Source organism: Aspergillus bombycis (genome assembly GCF_001792695.1).
Source record: "Aspergillus bombycis strain NRRL26010 chromosome Unknown contig00184, whole genome shotgun sequence".
NCBI lineage: Eukaryota > Fungi > Ascomycota > Eurotiomycetes > Eurotiales > Aspergillaceae > Aspergillus > Aspergillus bombycis.
The window spans coordinates 26,679-43,516 of NW_019170186.1; the positions used below are offsets into that span (position 1 = coordinate 26,679).

The following is a 16,838-nucleotide window of genomic DNA, read 5'->3' on the forward strand; positions in this document are numbered from 1 at the left end:
ATGGAGGCAAAGATGAGCTACTGCCGTGAAGCTGGTGCAGGTAGCAAAGTTCAGGATGGAGATACCGCAAGGAAACTCTCAAGCAGTCAGAACCAGGAATCGTCGACCCAGTCATCCGCCTGCGAAACTGGCCACCAGGGAGGGCCTCCGCCAATTGCGATTGTTGGAATGGCCATGAGACTCCCTGGCGGTATCCACAGCAGCGAGGAGTTCTGGGAACTCTTAATCAACAAACAGGATGCCTCGACTAGAGTCCCGGAGAGTCGCTACAATGTGGATGCATTCTATCACCCGACAAAACCTCAATCGGTGAAGACACGATCCGGGTACTTTTTACAGGAAGACTATGTCGGGTCGGCTGACATGACGTTTTTTGAAACGGCAGGATATGATGCGGGAAAACTCGACCCCCAGCAAATGCTGCTAATGGAAGTGGTCTGGGAGTGTATGGAAAACGCTGGGCAGACGGATTGGCGTGGGAAGGATATCGGGTGCTACGTAGGTGTCTTCGGTGAGGATTGGCATGACCTATCCGCGAAGGAGACCCAGGAGATTCCACGGGTTCATGCATTTGCCACTGGAGCGTTTGCCCTGTCGAACAGGGTTTCCTATGAGTATGACTTGAAAGGGCCGAGGTGCGTTCAACCCAGACAGACATGGCAAGATACCGCTGATATGTGCTAGCGTCACGGTACAAACAGCCTGTTCCTCTTCAATGGTAGCCTTGCATGAAGCATGCTGTGCACTCTATGCTGGCACCTGTTCATCGGCTGTCGTCACGGGGACCAACATGATCGTATCCCCAACCATGACGGCGAACATGTCCGATAACATGGTCCTGTCCGCTAGTGGTCACTGTAAAACATTCGATGCCGCCGCCGATGGGTATGCGAGAGCAGAAGCTGTAAATGCAATTTATCTCAAGCCGCTGGACGAGGCAATTAGAGATGGCGATCCCATCCGTTCGATTATTCGGTCGACAGCAGCCAACTTTGATGGCAGAACGCAGAAGATTTTCTCTCCGGATGCAGATAGCCAGGAACGACTGATCCGGCAGGCATATCAGCGTGCTCGCATCGATGATTTCGCCCAGACGGCTTTCTTTGAATGCCATGGGACAGGAACACAAGCGGGTGACTTGGCCGAAGCAATGGCTGTGGGAAGGGTTTTTGGGCCGGAAGGCATTTACATGGGAGCGGTATGAAGTTTACTCGGGAGGCGACTGTTGTCTGACGTGTATATATAGGTAAAACCAAATGTCGGGCACGGCGAAGGGGCATCGGGCCTGACGAGTATCATCAAGGCTGTGCTTGCACTTGAGCACCGGACCATTCCACCCAATATCCACTTCACCACGCCGAACCCCAAAAGTACTGATATTCTTTCGCCTGGGTTACGTTTGCCGTGCTGACTACTGGGCTCGGTATAGTTCCGTTCAAGAAAAATGGTCTACAGGTGCCGACCGAACCAACTCCTTGGCCTTCTAGTCGTGCAGACAGAGTCAGCGTCAACTGCTTTGGTATCGGAGGCGCCAATGCGCATGTGAGTTGTTCTCCCTCAATGGTCCAACGGACGGAACTAACATCGCGCAGGCTGTGTTGGAGCTCCCGGCTTCTGTCCGCCGCAAGGCCGGCAAGCGAGGTGCTAATACTGAGCCAGATCGTTCGCGACTCCTGGTAGTGTCGGCACAAAGCGAAGAATCCCTCCAGAAACAAGTTAGAAACATACAGGCATACGTCAAGATTCATCCAGAGTCCCTCAACGACGTGGCATACACCCTCGGAGCGAGGCGGGACCACCTCAAATATCGAGCGTTCATGGCCTCGGCGAAAGATGGTCGCCTCGAAGGCGAAACCAGAAAACTACCATGCTGTACTCAGTCGCCAGTGGTTTTCACGTTTTCTGGCCAAGGAACGCAATGGCCAGAAATGGGCAGAGGCTTGATTGAAAGATTTACCACTTTCCGGCAGGATGTCCAGAAAATGGATAGGATATTGCAGCGGCTAGCCCACATACCATCCTGGAGTATCGAAGAGGAGCTTCTGAGACCCAAAGGTTCCAGTCGCGTCAATGAGCCGGAGATTTCCCAGCCTCTCGTGATGGCGGTTCAGATAGGGATTGTCAATTTGCTGGCGAGCTGGGGCATTTGTCCTACTGCAGTGGTGGGACATTCCAGTGGCGAGATTGCTGCTGCCTATACGGCGGGAGCCATCTCTGTTGAGACCGCAATGATTGTGAGTTATTATCGCGGCCAGGCCATCAGGTTAAACCGACGAGCAGGCGGGATGGCTGTTGTCGGCCTGAGTCGAGAAGAGGTACTTCCTTTCTTAGTTGATGGCGTGTTGGTGGCGTGCGAGAATAGTCCCCAATGCGTCAACCTGTCTGGTGACAAAGATGGACTAGCAATCGTGCTTGAGAGGATTCAGAAAGAAATGCCAGAGACCTTCCACAGCGTTGTGAATGTGGATGTGGCATACCATTCTCGTACGTGTGATGATGTTTCTTCCCTTTCTAACAAGTCTGACCGTGTCTTGCAGATCATATGTACTGTCTGGGTGAGGTGTATGAAAGCTTGATCTCGCCCTACATCGAAACAAACAAATCCATGATTCCCATGTATTCGTCTGTTACTGAAAGTGTAATCCCTGGCCCAACTTTCCTGGACGCCGCATACTGGCGCCGAAATCTGGAATCACCCGTGCTATACCGGGGAGCCGTGGAAGCCTTACTCGAAAAGACAATGGGCGATCACGTACTGTTTATAGAAGTTGGACCCCATTCAGTACTTTCGGGTATCACCAAGCAGATATTTAGCGACCGGAAAGAGCTGCTGCACTACATCCCGACACTTTTTAAGGATGCCGATGCATCAAGTTGCCTACTCAAGACCGCGGGAATGATGCATTTGTTCAACTATTGCCTCGACTTCCGACGTATCAATGGGACGGGAGAAACACTCGTTGACCTCCCAGCTTACCCATGGCACTATACAAGCGTCAATTGGAAAGAGAGCCGCGTTAGCCGCGAATGGAGGTTCCGAAAGTACCCCCAGCATGAGCTGCTAGGCTGTCGCATGCTTGAATCCAGTAACCTCGAGCCAGCGTGGAGAAACATTCTCCACTTGGACAATGTCCCATGGCTCCATGATCACAAAGTTTTTGGCGAAACTACTTTCCCCTTTGCAGGTTTTATTGCCATTGTTACTGAGGCTATGAGACAAATATCGGGTTCCATTGACTGCACACTGAGTGACGTCTATATCCAAACACCATTAATCCTGCAAGTGTCTGCGGGGATTGAGATCATCACTTCTCTCAAACCAATAAGACTTACTACCACAGTTGATTCTGAGTGGTATGAGTTTACTATAACCTCCTATGACGGAAGAACCTGGACGAAGCATTCTGTCGGCAAAGCCAGGGCTGGGAAACATGAGCCGGAAGAGCCAAATGATATCAAGGAGCTGCCAAGGTGTGTTTCTACAGATGCATGCTATCGGGCATTCCAAGCCCTTGGCTTGCAGTATGGGCCCTGTTTCCGCAAGCTAGAGAGCATCACAGCAGACCCCATGAGTTGCACGGCTAGCGCAACAGTCTGCCATGAGCCGGCCCAGGATGAATGTAAATACAATATTCATCCTACGGTTGTTGATCAATGTCTACAGCTCCTTAGCGTTGCAGGTTCCCGAGGTAGAGCGCGAGAGGCAACAAAATTGTATCTGCCAACGTTTGTCGAAAAGGTTTACGTCGGCCAGGGTGGACCGCTGTTGCATCTTGAGGCCTCCATTAGCAGCCCGACCGCCAGTCATGCCCTAGGGGATGCAACCATATTATTCGAAGGCCAATCAGTGGCCTCCATGCAAGGTGCACTAATGGTACCCGTGACTGGCTCTGAGCTCCGTGAAGACTCGGAGGTTCCTCTGGGCTCATACATGGAATGGCGACCAGATATTTCACTCAATCCACTTGAGCAGCTCCTGGGAACCTTTCCTAGACGTGGGACCCAGATATATGACCTGGAAGATTTACCCATCCTTTCTCTACTGCAAATCGCACAGCAGGTCGGCCGTACGAGCCGAGTGTTCCTTATTTACAAGGGTACATAGAATTGCTCCAAAAGCAATCAACAAGTCTTGAAGCTCCACACCGGGCAGAGATCCACACCGACGCACTCCTGCACACACGTCACAACTTAGTCGAACGCTTTCGACACGATGATCAACCGGGACCCTTAGCGAAATTGAACAAAACCGTTGTCGACCATTACGCAGATATTGTACAGGGCACCGTTGACCCATTGACGATTTTACGGCGAGAAGGCGGCCTGACTGTGTTATATGAATCTTTTTATTACAACGAAGGGTTATGCAAGTTTTTTGCGCTTCTTCGTCATTCAAATCCCGTCCTCAAAGTTCTCGAGGTCGGCGCTGGGACTGGGGGTTCGACGGCATACGTCCTGAAGGCCATTTTATCTGAAGGGGACAAAGGGCTTTACTCACAATACATGTGCACGGATATAAGTTGGAGCTCTCTTAACAGAGCTAAGGATGTATTCAAAGACCACAAGCGCTTTGAGTTTAAGACCTTGGATATCTGTATAAACCCGACTAAACAGGGATTCGAGCTACAAAGCTATGACTTGGTGATAGCATCGAATGTGCTGGGCGCTGTTGCCAACCTGCATGAGGCGCTACAAAATATAAAAAGCCTCCTGGCTCCAGGCGGCCATGTTCTTATACAAGAGTTTGATGCAATGACACCGAGTTCTCTCTGTATTACAGGTCTTCTCCCGGATTGGTGGGATGATAAGGGAGATTTTTATTCACCCTGCATCTGCCCTGAGAAGTGGACTGAGGAGCTTTCTAATGCCGGGTTCAAGGGACTATCCAAATATATGTCTCTCAGTAGTACATCCTTACCTGGCAGTTTGACTCAGGTCGCAAGCGTCCCTTACGGGGAAGACAAGTCGGGGGAGCATATTGTGCTTTTGGGTCCTCAGAACCACCCTTGGGCCCAGCAGGTGGCAAAGGCTCTGCTCAAGAGTGGATACGCCGTGCGTTGGGGATCTTTAGAAGGGACAATGTCCGAAAACCAAACAGTTATCTCTCTATTAGATCTGGAAGGCCCATTTTTCAAGAATATGAATGAGAAGAGACTCGATGAGTTCAAGCTATTAGTGGCCTCCTCTGCCCGTATATTGTGGGTGACAAGATCTCTCCAAATTGCGTGTGATGATCCCGACTACGGCCTCGTTTTGGGCATGTCCCGTACCATAAAGCGGGAAGAGGGGCCCTACTTTGGGACCTTTGAGATCGATCATTTTGATGAAAATGCTGTCGCTGCACTGTTAAGGGTGCATGGGAAGTTCTGCCAACAGTACCATGCCAAAGATATGACGGATTTAGATTACGAATTTGCCCTATATGAGGGAATCATACACATCGGACGGTATCAATGGGCGTCATTGACTGATCGGCTGTTTGTGGATACGGAAATCGGCCGACCAACAAGGCTTGCAGTCTCTTCCTACGGATCCTTGAGTTCTCTCCACTGGGACTCAGATGCAGAGGCGCCTCAGATTCTGGCGGTCGATGAGGTTGAGATTGATATCAATTTTGTCGGCCTGAACTTTAGGGTATGTAATGTTTCCATTAGCAGGTTTTGCGTCTGATTCTAATAATTGAGCCCGTCAGGATGTCATGATCGCACTCGGATTCATGGCGCATGAGGGTGAATTTGGCTGTGAGGCCAGCGGTATTGTGAGGCGTGTTGGTTCAAATGTGAATCATCTATCTGCTGGAGACAGGGTTTGCTTGGCCCAGTCAGGTTTATTCCGGACGCGAAAAGTGGTTCCGGGAAGTAGCTGCGTGCGTATACCTGAAACACTGACTCTAGAGGACGCTGCAACCATGGGTGTCGTGTATGGCACGGCCTACTATTCTTTGCTTGATCTTGGTGGATTACAAAAGAGCCAGGTTTGTAGCTTCTTGTTTGTTTTAGCATGTATACGATTTATACCACTGACAAAACTTAGTCGGTGTTGATTCATGCTGCCTGTGGCGGTGTTGGACTTGCTGCTATCCAGATCTGCCTGGTTTATGGCGCCGAGGTACGTAGGCCTATTTTTTTCCCCCTTCTTCAGGATAGATAAACGTGATGTTGACTACCATTTGTGAAGATCTACGCCACAGTTGGCAGTGAGGAGAAAGCCAAGTATCTCGTTGACACCTTTGGAATCCGTCGGGACCATATATTTAATTCGCGTGATTCATCATTTGAACGTGATGTCCTACGCGTAACGGAAGGCAGAGGCGTGGATCTAGTGTTAAATTCACTAGCCGGAGAGCTCCTCCATGCCTCATGGAGATGTGTAGCGAAATTCGGCAAAATGCTCGAGATTGGTAAAATGGATTTTATAGGCCGTGGCATGCTGAGCATGGATGTCTTTAGCGGCAACCGGACGTTTTTCGGCATAGACCTTATGGAGCTGGGTCACAAACCAGGGTTTACTCGCAGGTTCGTATTGCACGCAGTGGAATTCAATTTTGCATTTTCTAACTAATCTTGCCAAGACTCTTCCATAAAAGCCTTGAACTTTTTGAGCAAGGGAAGATTCATCCAATACGCCCATTGAAAATCGTGGTGCCCACGGAAGTCGAAGAAGCGTTTAGAGACATGCAACAAGGTTTACATATGGGAAAGATCGCAGTGAAAATGACCCACAATCCCGTGGAATTTGTGCCAAGGAGGACTCGCCAACAATTTTCTCTCTCCCCAGACGCATCGTATCTTCTCGTTGGGGGTCTGGGAGGGATTGGTCGGGCCATTGCCACCTGGATGGTAGAAAAAGGCGCGCGGCACCTAATCTTTCTTTCTCGATCCGCTGGTGAGTCCGACATGGATCAAGCATTTTTCCATGAGCTTTACGTACAAGGCTGCTCGGCAATTCCTGTGAAGGGTAATGTAGCAATTCTTGACGATGTCAAGCGGGCGGTTGCGGCCAGTCCGAAGCCAATATGTGGCGTGCTTCAACTTTCCATGGTGTTAAGAGTAAGAAAACCTTCCCTTTCCCTTCCCTGTCGCCGTTACTAAGCAAGTCCTTTACAATTAGGATCAATTTTTTCCCGCTGTAACATATGAGAACTGGGAAGCAACCCTAGCGCCGAAGGTGGAAGGAACTTGGAATCTCCATAAAGTTCTCACTGGGAAAGCGCTGAAGTTTTTTGTTGCTTTCGGCTCAGTCGCAGGAGTCATGGGGCACCAAGGCCAGGCTAGCTACTCTGCTGCAAATACATTTTTGAATTCATTCGTGCAGTATCGACGGGCCCGGGGCCTCCCTGCATCTGTCGTCAACCTCGGGTGCGTCGATGAAATTGGCTACCTTGCGACAGACAATCCTAGATTGAGAGAGGGGCTGCGCGCAGCGTCAGTCAGTCTTCTCAGTGAACAGAATGTACTTGATGCCCTAGAAGTTGCGATTACTCGGCAGAGCTTCACGGAAAACTCCACGGGGCGAGTTCTTATATCAGATGAAAATACAGTGGGCATGAGCAATATGAGGCATCGCTCAGATCCCACGGTTCGCCAGCTGTGGGGGAAGGAGGCACGATTCAGTGCCTATGCCAATTTTGAGACCCATACCACGAGACAGCTCAATTCGGATGCAATAGAGAAGGTGACGAAAACACTGGCGATCATAGAGAACAGCCCGGAGATATTGGATGACCCTTACTGGATAGATCAAGTTACAAGGGAAATACTCGACGCAATACGGGCACTATCGGGGTTTGGAAAGGATCAAGACAACCAGCAAATCATGCAGACCCCGATCGACTCGCTGATGATATTTGAGATTCGCAGCTGGCACCGACGATATTTCAATGTACAATTGTCAGCCAAAGATCTTGCGAATGTCGGAACGCTTGGTGAGGTGATGCCAGTCACTATTGCAGCACTTCGTGCTAAATATGTTCGATAATGTGGCAGCTGAAGTTGAGGAATCAAAGAGATTTATATTCAAGTTTTATTCGGCTTGGTGTGATGGTGTTGAACATTATACTCGGGCGATTGGCTTGAAGGACAGAGGGCGATGTATAGGGTTCTTCCGGGATTATATAGGATTGGTTAAGCCAATAGATATATAATAATGGCCATATATATTACCAAATAACTATTGAATCTAATAGTACATATTCTGTTGTAATTCCTAGTGTGGAGCCGCATAACCACTCCAGCAAAAAGGCTTATAATTGACTGCTGAGCAAGCAGTCAATCAGTTACGTGGTATAAACACAATTGTAGTCAAAACTCCACTGTAATATCACAAAGGAAAAACCACTAGCATGATGAATTTGGGTTGGAACCAATCATCCATCGAACCGTATATATAATTGTATTCCCAACTGTAACCATATCTGTCGAGTGAGGGTAAATCGACCTGTCGCTGTTATTCCCAAGTGGTTTCTTCTCCCACAAGCATGTTGGTAGACTCAGGCATGAATAAGTTTCAAATATCTCAATCCAAATCAAGATTACCACATACGACCATAGGGTGTGGAGAACAGGGCTTCCCGTCCGCTCAGCCGTACTTAAGCCACACGCCGGGAGGTTAGTAGTTGGGTGGGTGACCACCAGCGAATCCCTCCTGTTGTATGTTTTTTTTTCGCTTTTTCTATTTTAAATAGACAGTCAGGCGCATGCCAGTCAGTCTACGGGCCTTTCTATTTGTGATTAACGAGAACCAAGATAAATTGGGCCGTCCAGTGCGCCAAGAACATTGCTATCCGCGGATGGATGTTTCTCTCAAGAGCGATCATAGCACTCTCGGAATGCCCAGCAGCTCCGGCAGACAAGGATGCCTCTGACAGTGTGCACACCCTGCCAACCCACGCCACAATGGCCCCTGGCATCAGCTGTGGTGACGCTATCCAAACAGATCTGTTTTCTTCAGGCAACCCCGACACCGCGGAGCTCAATATAGATATGATCGTCGAGACCTTTCTCATACAGAGTAATTATACTCCGTAGGATGGGCCATCTCTGATACGTGGTCCCTTCTAATTGCAACTGCGTGATGGGCGGAAGAGCCATGGCCTGTCCGTGCCCAACAGCTATATCGGTATTGGGCGGCCGGAAACCGCGATCCCACTGCTGATCTGATCCTGGAAAGCCTGGTGGTATTGCTCTAGCCTCAGGCGACAAGATGTCTGTATCTGGGAGCTTATACATATCCTTGAGAGTAAATACGCTTCCAGTGATCTGCTAACCCGACCTAGGTATCCAAGCCCGATAATATGCTCTGTTCCAGGGGGAGCCGAGCAGGTGGGAATGCTCATACAACCAGAGAAGCTGGAGACTACAGAAATTGCTCCCAGAAGCACTGTCATGCGCTCCTAGGTACACTTGAGCTCCCGAAACCCAGTACTTGGCTTTGGGGAACTCTAGTTGTTCCCTGGGGCCACTATGTTAGTCCCTATGCCTTTATGAGTGCTGGAAAGACTAATATTACTGCTATAACATGTTTCTCAATACGACGAGCACATATTAAACAGAACTTCTCTAGTTAATGAAGGTAGAAACAAGAGCACTGTCACGGGAAAATATAATAAACATCAAAGGCTGATTATTCGCTTGAAAAAAAATTAGATGTCTTCAATAGAACAGAGAATCTGCAATTAATCAGTGTCAATGTCTGATCCCGTATCTTCTTCGACGGACTGCCGGGGATATTGGCATTGCGGGTATTTTGTGGTAACTAAATAGCATATGTTATGTGGGTAAATCATCATCGGGGCCATCCTGGATATCGCATCCTGGCTCCCAGCTTTGTATCTATTCCTTCAGCCGTTTTGGAGGTCCAGGTTGGTCTGGGAACCTTTTATAGAAGGTTTTCATCTTGTATAAAGCACCCTTGAGCCCATACGCGTATACCAGGACGTGTTAGATTCACAGCCTTTTAATTGCACCTAGTCCTGGAGCTTTCCACGGAACACGTACAAAGCCACAATCTCCTCCACCTCCTATTCTTTCTTATCGCTTGTATCGACCACCTCAGGCGTAGTAGCAGTACTAATTTTGGAGCCAGATTCAGAGTTATGCATGCAGCAATCTAGCGCCGTTTCAAACAGAAACGACATAATTTACAGACAGACCTCGAAAGACGAGGACAAAAACAGTGAGCGGAGAGCTGCGAAGGTGTAATTATCGCTACGGGTAGCTTTGCGGGTGGTTTGAAACGCCCGGGCAGCTCTTTCCCTCTTCTGGGTCGGTTTAACTGGTCCTCTGGAGAGAGTTGTACTCGCTGAAGATCTGCCCCAGCTGTTCGGGTTGGCCGTTCTGCGGCTGCTTCGTCTACGTTGCTGTGCGACACCGAAAACACGGAGTGAATCGGTCTTCGCAGGTCTATTACCGCATCTGCGACGTGTACGTGGCACGCTTAGTGGTCTGGGTGAAGCGTCCGAGCATGCATGACCAGCCACTTGATCGCTCATGCCGGCATAATCGTGCTGGTAGATGGCTTCATGCCTTTCGTCGGTGGTAACTTAACTTCCACCGAGTGAGAAGACAGCAGGTTAGCATCATCAACGGTATCTAACCGATGAGCAGGACACGGATTGAGGGTCATCCAAAGTTGAGGAGGCCCGCTGTAAGCAAGGCGCGTGGCCAGTACGAGGAGACTCAGAAACCTGGTCTGCTTCCCCGCATTGAGCGACTAGAGAAAGAGGTGAAGAACACGCAAGCACGGCTGTTGAGAGACCTGCGGCATAAGGTTCGTGAGGATTTATATGAGGAGCAAGCATTTGTGGATATTGAAGCGCAGTTGCCCGGTACCGCAGTCAAGGAAGAGGACGAGGATAGATCACCCTTGAAGGACGACATGTATCCTCTCCAGTTCCATCTGATACAGTGTTTTGTTTCATGTCCAATCTCGAACTCATTAGAGGATGACTGGAATCGGCGCGATGCAGGTGCTGACGCAGTCGCGCAGTATGTGTGTAGATTCCGCCAAGACTCCTGTAACACATTGGTCAGAGCCATAATGAGATGACACCTTTTCATATCGTTGGAAAGAGCCCTGCAAACTATGTTGGATTGGATGGCATGAGATTCGCCGTGAGTGATCGTAATCGAACTGAGAATGTCCAGTAGCAACAAATTGTTTTATAACGTATTGATCCGTATGGTTCATCATAGACCGTGACGTCAGATAAGTCATCCTTGCATGTTGTGCGGTTCCGCTATTCGCTGACTACTAGTATCAGGGGTAATGCTCTGCCGCACTGCTCCCTTCGACCAGATTATACCCCGCCCTCGCCTCTGCCCTCGCCTCTGCATTCACCATTGAACGAACCCGTTTGCGACGACGAAAATGGGGTGTTACCAGCCATGTAACATCGTCAAAAGAGGTTCGAGCGCCACATCCGAAATAAAAGGGGTTCTTTTCATCTGAAAGATGATCCTCTCTTAGCTATCCTTGCCTTGGAAGGTGAGATCGCCTGATTCGGAATGCTTACCTTCCATTGCTTCGTGAGTTAGCGTCGCCCTAGCTGAGCCGCGGTCGAGTCATGGTTACCCCATATCGAAGGGTCTGAGCAGGCAGCAGTGCAAAGAACTTGAACTGATATGTCTCGTTTGTCCTGGTTTACCCCGCTTACAGGCTACGTTCATATTAAATATTTACGTGTATGTTTCAACTTTCCGGGTTCCTACCCTTTTTTTCCTTGAATACAAGAACAGATAAATCATTAAGCCATAGAGTGCAGTCCCAGACTTTCTCTATGTATTGGCTTACTGCTCTGCTATTGTCCGGGGGGCTCCCAAGTTGTATCGCCCAGCAAATCCCGTTGGGTGACGACCATAGTTCATCTCCCCTGAACAAGACATTTGAAAACAAGGTCAACTGGGCCCTTGAACGGTACAATATCCCTGGTATTGCTGTATCTGTGGTTCGCGGTGATGATATCTTCGCCAAGGTGAGGCCCTGAAGTGATGTCGATAGGAACTCCTTCTCACACGTCAATCTAGGGCTATGGAACCTCCGATATATCCGGAGGCGTTTTTAAACCAGTCACAGAGCATACTTTATTTGAAGGAGGCAGCACATCCAAAGCGTTTACTGCGGCAGCAGTCTCCCTACTTGTAGATGACAACGAAAACTTCCCCGACATCCAATGGGATACACCCGTACATAATATCCTGCCAGAATTTATCCTTGAGAACCCGTGGGCTACCGCGCAAGTCACAATTGAAGATATCCTATCCCATCGCTCCGGCTTGCCGCGTCACGACTGGATTTGGAATGCAAATATTACTTCTCAAGAAGCTGTATCTAAACTCCGCCATGTACCCTTAACAGCGCCAATCCGCACAAAATGGCAATATAATAATCTAATGTTCATAACAGCTGGGCTTCTAGTCGAGAAACGAACAGGCCAATCACTGAAAGATTTTCTCCGCAGCCGAATCTGGGAACCCTTAAATATGACAGAGACCTATCTCTCCCCAGTTGATGCCCAAGCCGCAGGCGAAGATATAGCCCAAGGATACTACTGGAGCTCCGAAAATCAATTTAAGAACGCAGGTAACCCTTCGCCAGATAATATCCGCGGGGCAGGAAACATCCTTTCCTCTGCGACTGACTACGCAAAATGGCTGCGAGCGATGATCCATCGTCGAGCCCCACTCTCACCAGCCGGACATGCCGCAGTTACAGGCGCCCATAGCATCGTCCTTCCGCAAGTACTAACCCCATATTCGGCACCAACTCTGTATGGATTCGGGTGGAACCTGCAATCATATAAGGGACATGCCGTGGTCCAGCACAGCGGTGCAATATGGGGCTTCGGAGCCCTGGCGCTGTTCCTGCCCGACCTACAGCTCGGAGTTACTATCTTCGGGAATAATCAGGCTCCGATAGGTGTCGTTTCATTGCTCTTGGCCTATCATATTATCGACGAGATTTTGGAAATCCCGGATGAGGATCGGTTCAATTGGAAAGAATTGTGCGTGTATTTCCTGCTCCACCCACGACTGCCCTTCTATGTTAGATACCTACTAACAGGAGTCCTAGAGCCGACGGTACCTTAAACCTCACCATATTTCCACCCCCCGAAACCCTCTATCCAAAAATCCCCGATACAGCCCTCTCCCCCCCTCTTCCCCTCTCTAACCTAACTGGAATATACACCCACCCGGCCTATCCAACCCTCAATATCACCACAGACTGCCCCCACAAACCAATTCTCCCACCTTTAACCAACAGCAAGGAGACACTACGATTGTGTTGCTCTGTGGTCAATAGTATCGATTTACCACCGTCGTTCTTGAACGAACTCATACACTTCTCGGGCGACCACTGGATCTTCGGATATAGTATCAGTGAGATGACGTGGACTATGAGAGCAGAGTTTCGGGTTGGTGCAGATGGATTAGTGTGGAAGCTGGGGATCGAGGCGGATGATATGATGGCGAGGCTGAGGGAAAAGATTTGGTGGGTAAAGAGTCAATAGACTTTTAACTGCTTAGATGTTGGGATAGCAAGCTAGGTGTGTTGTGCGTTGTTGTGGTATGGTTGTATGCACAAATTGATAGGGGCCGTTGAATCGTCTATATTTGGGTGAGATGAGGCCTATGTACATTTGCTCGTGTGGGGAAGCGCATGTTATCCCGTCGCTCGGGTTGAGAAATATATACAAGTTTATCACTTTATCTAATCACCGAGATACAGTCAGGGCCGTCGGGTTCGGGTCGGGTACCGCGGGGAACCCGTACCACTCGCTCTACTCCCAACTAGAGCCAAAAGGTCGCATTATTCTGAATCTGGATGGCAGCTATTTAGTATATCGCCGGTACAGATTTCCAAAAACATTCGGAGTGTAAACATGTAATCAAGTTTTTGAACCGCTACTTTATAATTTATATCCAGACCAGATGGATTTATTCAAATCCAACAAGGCGGTGAATAAATCTCCCCCGCCTCGTACACAACTAGTTAGCTAACTATAATCCTCGTATTGATAATCACAGCCGCTGACAACATCAGCATAAATACAGATCGTAAAACTCCCCAATTCTCCTTTTCTCTTCTCTTCACATATCATATCTAACAGCCGGACTACAAAGAAGGAATAGTATTTGTAAATAGCCATCTCCCCATCCACACGATCATTAGTACGAAGTCGATTCAACAAACTCACAACTTCAAGTCATCAAACCACACGCCTATACAATGCTCCCCAGAACAATCCCCGCAACAGCCCGACTCTTTACTAGCACCGCCGGAAAACTACCGACTGCAGTGCCAGTCATCGTCTGCGGAAAGACGAGTCAGGTCGGGGATCTCGTGAGGGAGGCATTGCATCCTGAATACGAAGGTATTTCCCATCTTCTATCCTTCGTTTGTTATATTGAGGTTGTGTAAATGAGTATGGTATCCTGCATCTTTCTACCATTAACAGAGTCCATCATGTAGTAACGCATCTCTTCCTCTCGCCGTCGACGGCGAAGAATGAGATTCCTGTATTACTGCGTCAGGCGAATTCAACTACATCTACAGAAAATGGGAAATCCCCCGCGGCGATCATTATGGGCGGCGGATATACCAACACCGATTTAGACGAGATCCGCGCGGCCAGTCAGGGGCCGGATGCCAGACCGGTCGCCTGGCTGAAGGTCGATCCGCAGAAAACGCCGTCGTCGCTTCCGGTGGGTCCAGAGTATGCCCGGGCCGTGGCGCAGCGGACGAAGGACCGGTTGGACGAGTTGGTCCAGAATGGGGGCATTCATAAGGATGAGGTGCATTTCATCTAGGTCCTTTCCCGTTTTCTTACACCTCTTGTTGGGATGGTATGGGAGTAGAAACAGATGGCACGTGGTATATTGGTATTCAAATTGGTATATATATCGACTGAGCTAGGACAAAATCATTGGAATCATAGCTGGATCCCGCGAAGGCGCTTAGTAGAAGTCACCAGAAGAGGCCTCGTCGAGCTGCTGGCGGGCGTGGTACTTGGCCTTCTCGCGGTCAACGAAGTCAAGACCCTTGGTCTCGACCTCGCGGTCGATGAAGGCACCGGCGAAACCGGCCAGGAGCTCCTTAGCGGTCTCGTGGTTCTGGGGCTTGCCTATTTCGATCTTGTGTTAGTAGAGGTTCGGGAATCGATGTGGAGAGCGGGAGAGAAAGGAAAGAATTCAACATACCGTTCTTTTCACAGTGGTCATTGTAGGCCTTCATGGCCTCGAAGGAAGCGGCACCGGCAATGAGTTCATGGCTGAACTTGGACTGGTGCTCCTCACTACCGTCGTAGTTATTGAACTGCTCATAGTGGCGAGCCTGCTCACTGTCGTTATCTGTGGGATTTGGTCAGTACGGGCAAGGGAGAATATGATCAAGAAAGCGAGGACCAGGGAGCCATACCGAACCAACCCATGGCGAATGAAGAATGTGTGATGATGTAGTTATGGAAGAGGGAGAGAGATTGTGATGAGATGAATCAGAAAAGGGGGAAGAGGGGGAGGGGTTGAGGAGGGGTTTATAAATGACGGTAAGACATGGCCTGCCCCCCTCTAGGGGGTTACTGTTATGAGAGATTAATCCTAGTACTATTTGGATCATTCGTAAGACTAGTAAGACTACTTCTGGAAACCCCACTGCAGAAGCTAAGCTTCGCTAAGCTTTGTCAGCCGGTCTCGGCGATGCTCTCGACATTCCATTGGACCAGTCGTGCCCAAGTCCCACTGGTGTTTCGGCTTTTGCGGCAGCTATTGGTTTATACGAGGCCACCCATTCCTTAATGGTCTCGCGCCACTGACGGCGTGGACCCAAAGGGAACCCTACTCGATACAGTTTGTTTACCTCCTTCGGTGCGTATCTCGGTTGAGACCACCGGATAATCGTCAGGGGACACCACATGAGAAGCCCTCCTCCAGCCCAGTCTCAGAATTGAGGGGTCCAGTCATCGTGGATCATCGCCAGAAGTCTACACTATGTATAGGATATGACGCCACATTCAATCCAAAAGGGGGGAAATCTTGTCGGAAAAAGATGGGTCCCCGGACCAGAAACACAGTCACCGCCACTCGATCCCCACTGCTGCGCCCCCTGATAAGAGGACACATCAACAGAGAATCTGTTGTTATCCAGTGGCAATACAATTCGACATGCCCCCAGTCGGAGACTAATACCGGTCCATGACGGAGAATGGTCTGCACATAGAACAGATATCGTCAGCATCGATAGGGCATTGAAACATGCCTCATGGTCCATCCCTCTATCCTGGAAAGTCCTGTCCGAATCCGTTAAACCAAAATAACATATCATGAAACGATACGACCCCACTACGATGCCGATGGTCCGATGGAGCCTCCAGAGGGGTCCCCAACCGGACAGGCCACGGCTCTTCGCCCATGACGCAGTTGCCATTAGAGGGGACCACGTATCTGAGATGCCCCATCCTATGGAGTACAATTCCCCTGTGTGATAAAGGTCTGGATGATCATATCCGTATCGAGCTCCGCGGTGTCGGGATTGGTTGAAAAAGTCAGACCTATTTTCGATAGCGTCGCCACGGCTAGGGCCAGGGGGCATAGTTGTGTGTGTTGACAGTGTGCAGACTCAAAGGAATCTTTGTCTGCTGGGCTGCTACGGGTGTTGCCTATGATTTCTATGGTTTCATATTGAGAGTAACAACGTTCTTGGCGCGCCAGATGGTCCAATTTGTCTCGTAGTTCTCGTTGAACACGGACAGCAGGTCCGTAGTAGACTGGCATGCACCTCACTGTCGATTCAAGTGGAAAATCTAAAAAAAAAAAAAAAAAAAAGAAAAGAAAAGAGAAAAGAAA

The 16,838-nt window shown here is 49.3% G+C and overlaps 4 protein-coding genes across 4 annotated transcripts; 3 read left to right on the forward strand and 1 right to left on the reverse strand.

Annotated features, from left to right (window-relative positions):
* Positions 1-7,977, forward strand: ABOM_011637 (uncharacterized protein; the record flags this gene model as incomplete). The annotated part of the gene is made up of 12 exons (XM_022538765.1): positions 1-635; positions 685-1,198; positions 1,247-1,370; positions 1,430-1,542; positions 1,593-2,484; positions 2,538-4,097; positions 4,154-5,634; positions 5,693-5,974; positions 6,034-6,108; positions 6,178-6,515; positions 6,572-7,049; positions 7,111-7,977. The coding sequence occupies 12 exons, from the start codon at positions 1-3 to the stop codon at positions 7,975-7,977; spliced, it is 7,359 nt and encodes a 2,452-aa protein (XP_022383409.1).
* Positions 7,978-10,465: 2,488 nt separating this feature from the next.
* Positions 10,466-13,507, forward strand: ABOM_011638 (uncharacterized protein; the record flags this gene model as incomplete). Its single annotated transcript, XM_022538766.1, has 5 exons — positions 10,466-10,554; positions 10,605-10,985; positions 11,860-11,971; positions 12,024-13,000; positions 13,069-13,507. The coding sequence occupies 5 exons, from the start codon at positions 10,466-10,468 to the stop codon at positions 13,505-13,507; spliced, it is 1,998 nt and encodes a 665-aa protein (XP_022383406.1).
* A 719-nt stretch (positions 13,508-14,226) lies between these two features.
* On the forward strand, positions 14,227-14,807 carry ABOM_011639 (uncharacterized protein; the record flags this gene model as incomplete). Its single annotated transcript, XM_022538767.1, has 2 exons — positions 14,227-14,371; positions 14,470-14,807. 2 exons carry the CDS (start codon positions 14,227-14,229, stop codon positions 14,805-14,807), a joined length of 483 nt encoding a protein of 160 aa, XP_022383407.1.
* Positions 14,808-14,954: 147 nt separating this feature from the next.
* Positions 14,955-15,427, reverse strand: ABOM_011640 (DUF3759 domain-containing protein; the record flags this gene model as incomplete). The annotated part of the gene is made up of 3 exons (XM_022538768.1): positions 14,955-15,121; positions 15,198-15,347; positions 15,415-15,427. 3 exons carry the CDS (start codon positions 15,425-15,427, stop codon positions 14,955-14,957), a joined length of 330 nt encoding a protein of 109 aa, XP_022383416.1.
* Positions 15,428-16,838: the final 1,411 nt, after the last annotated feature.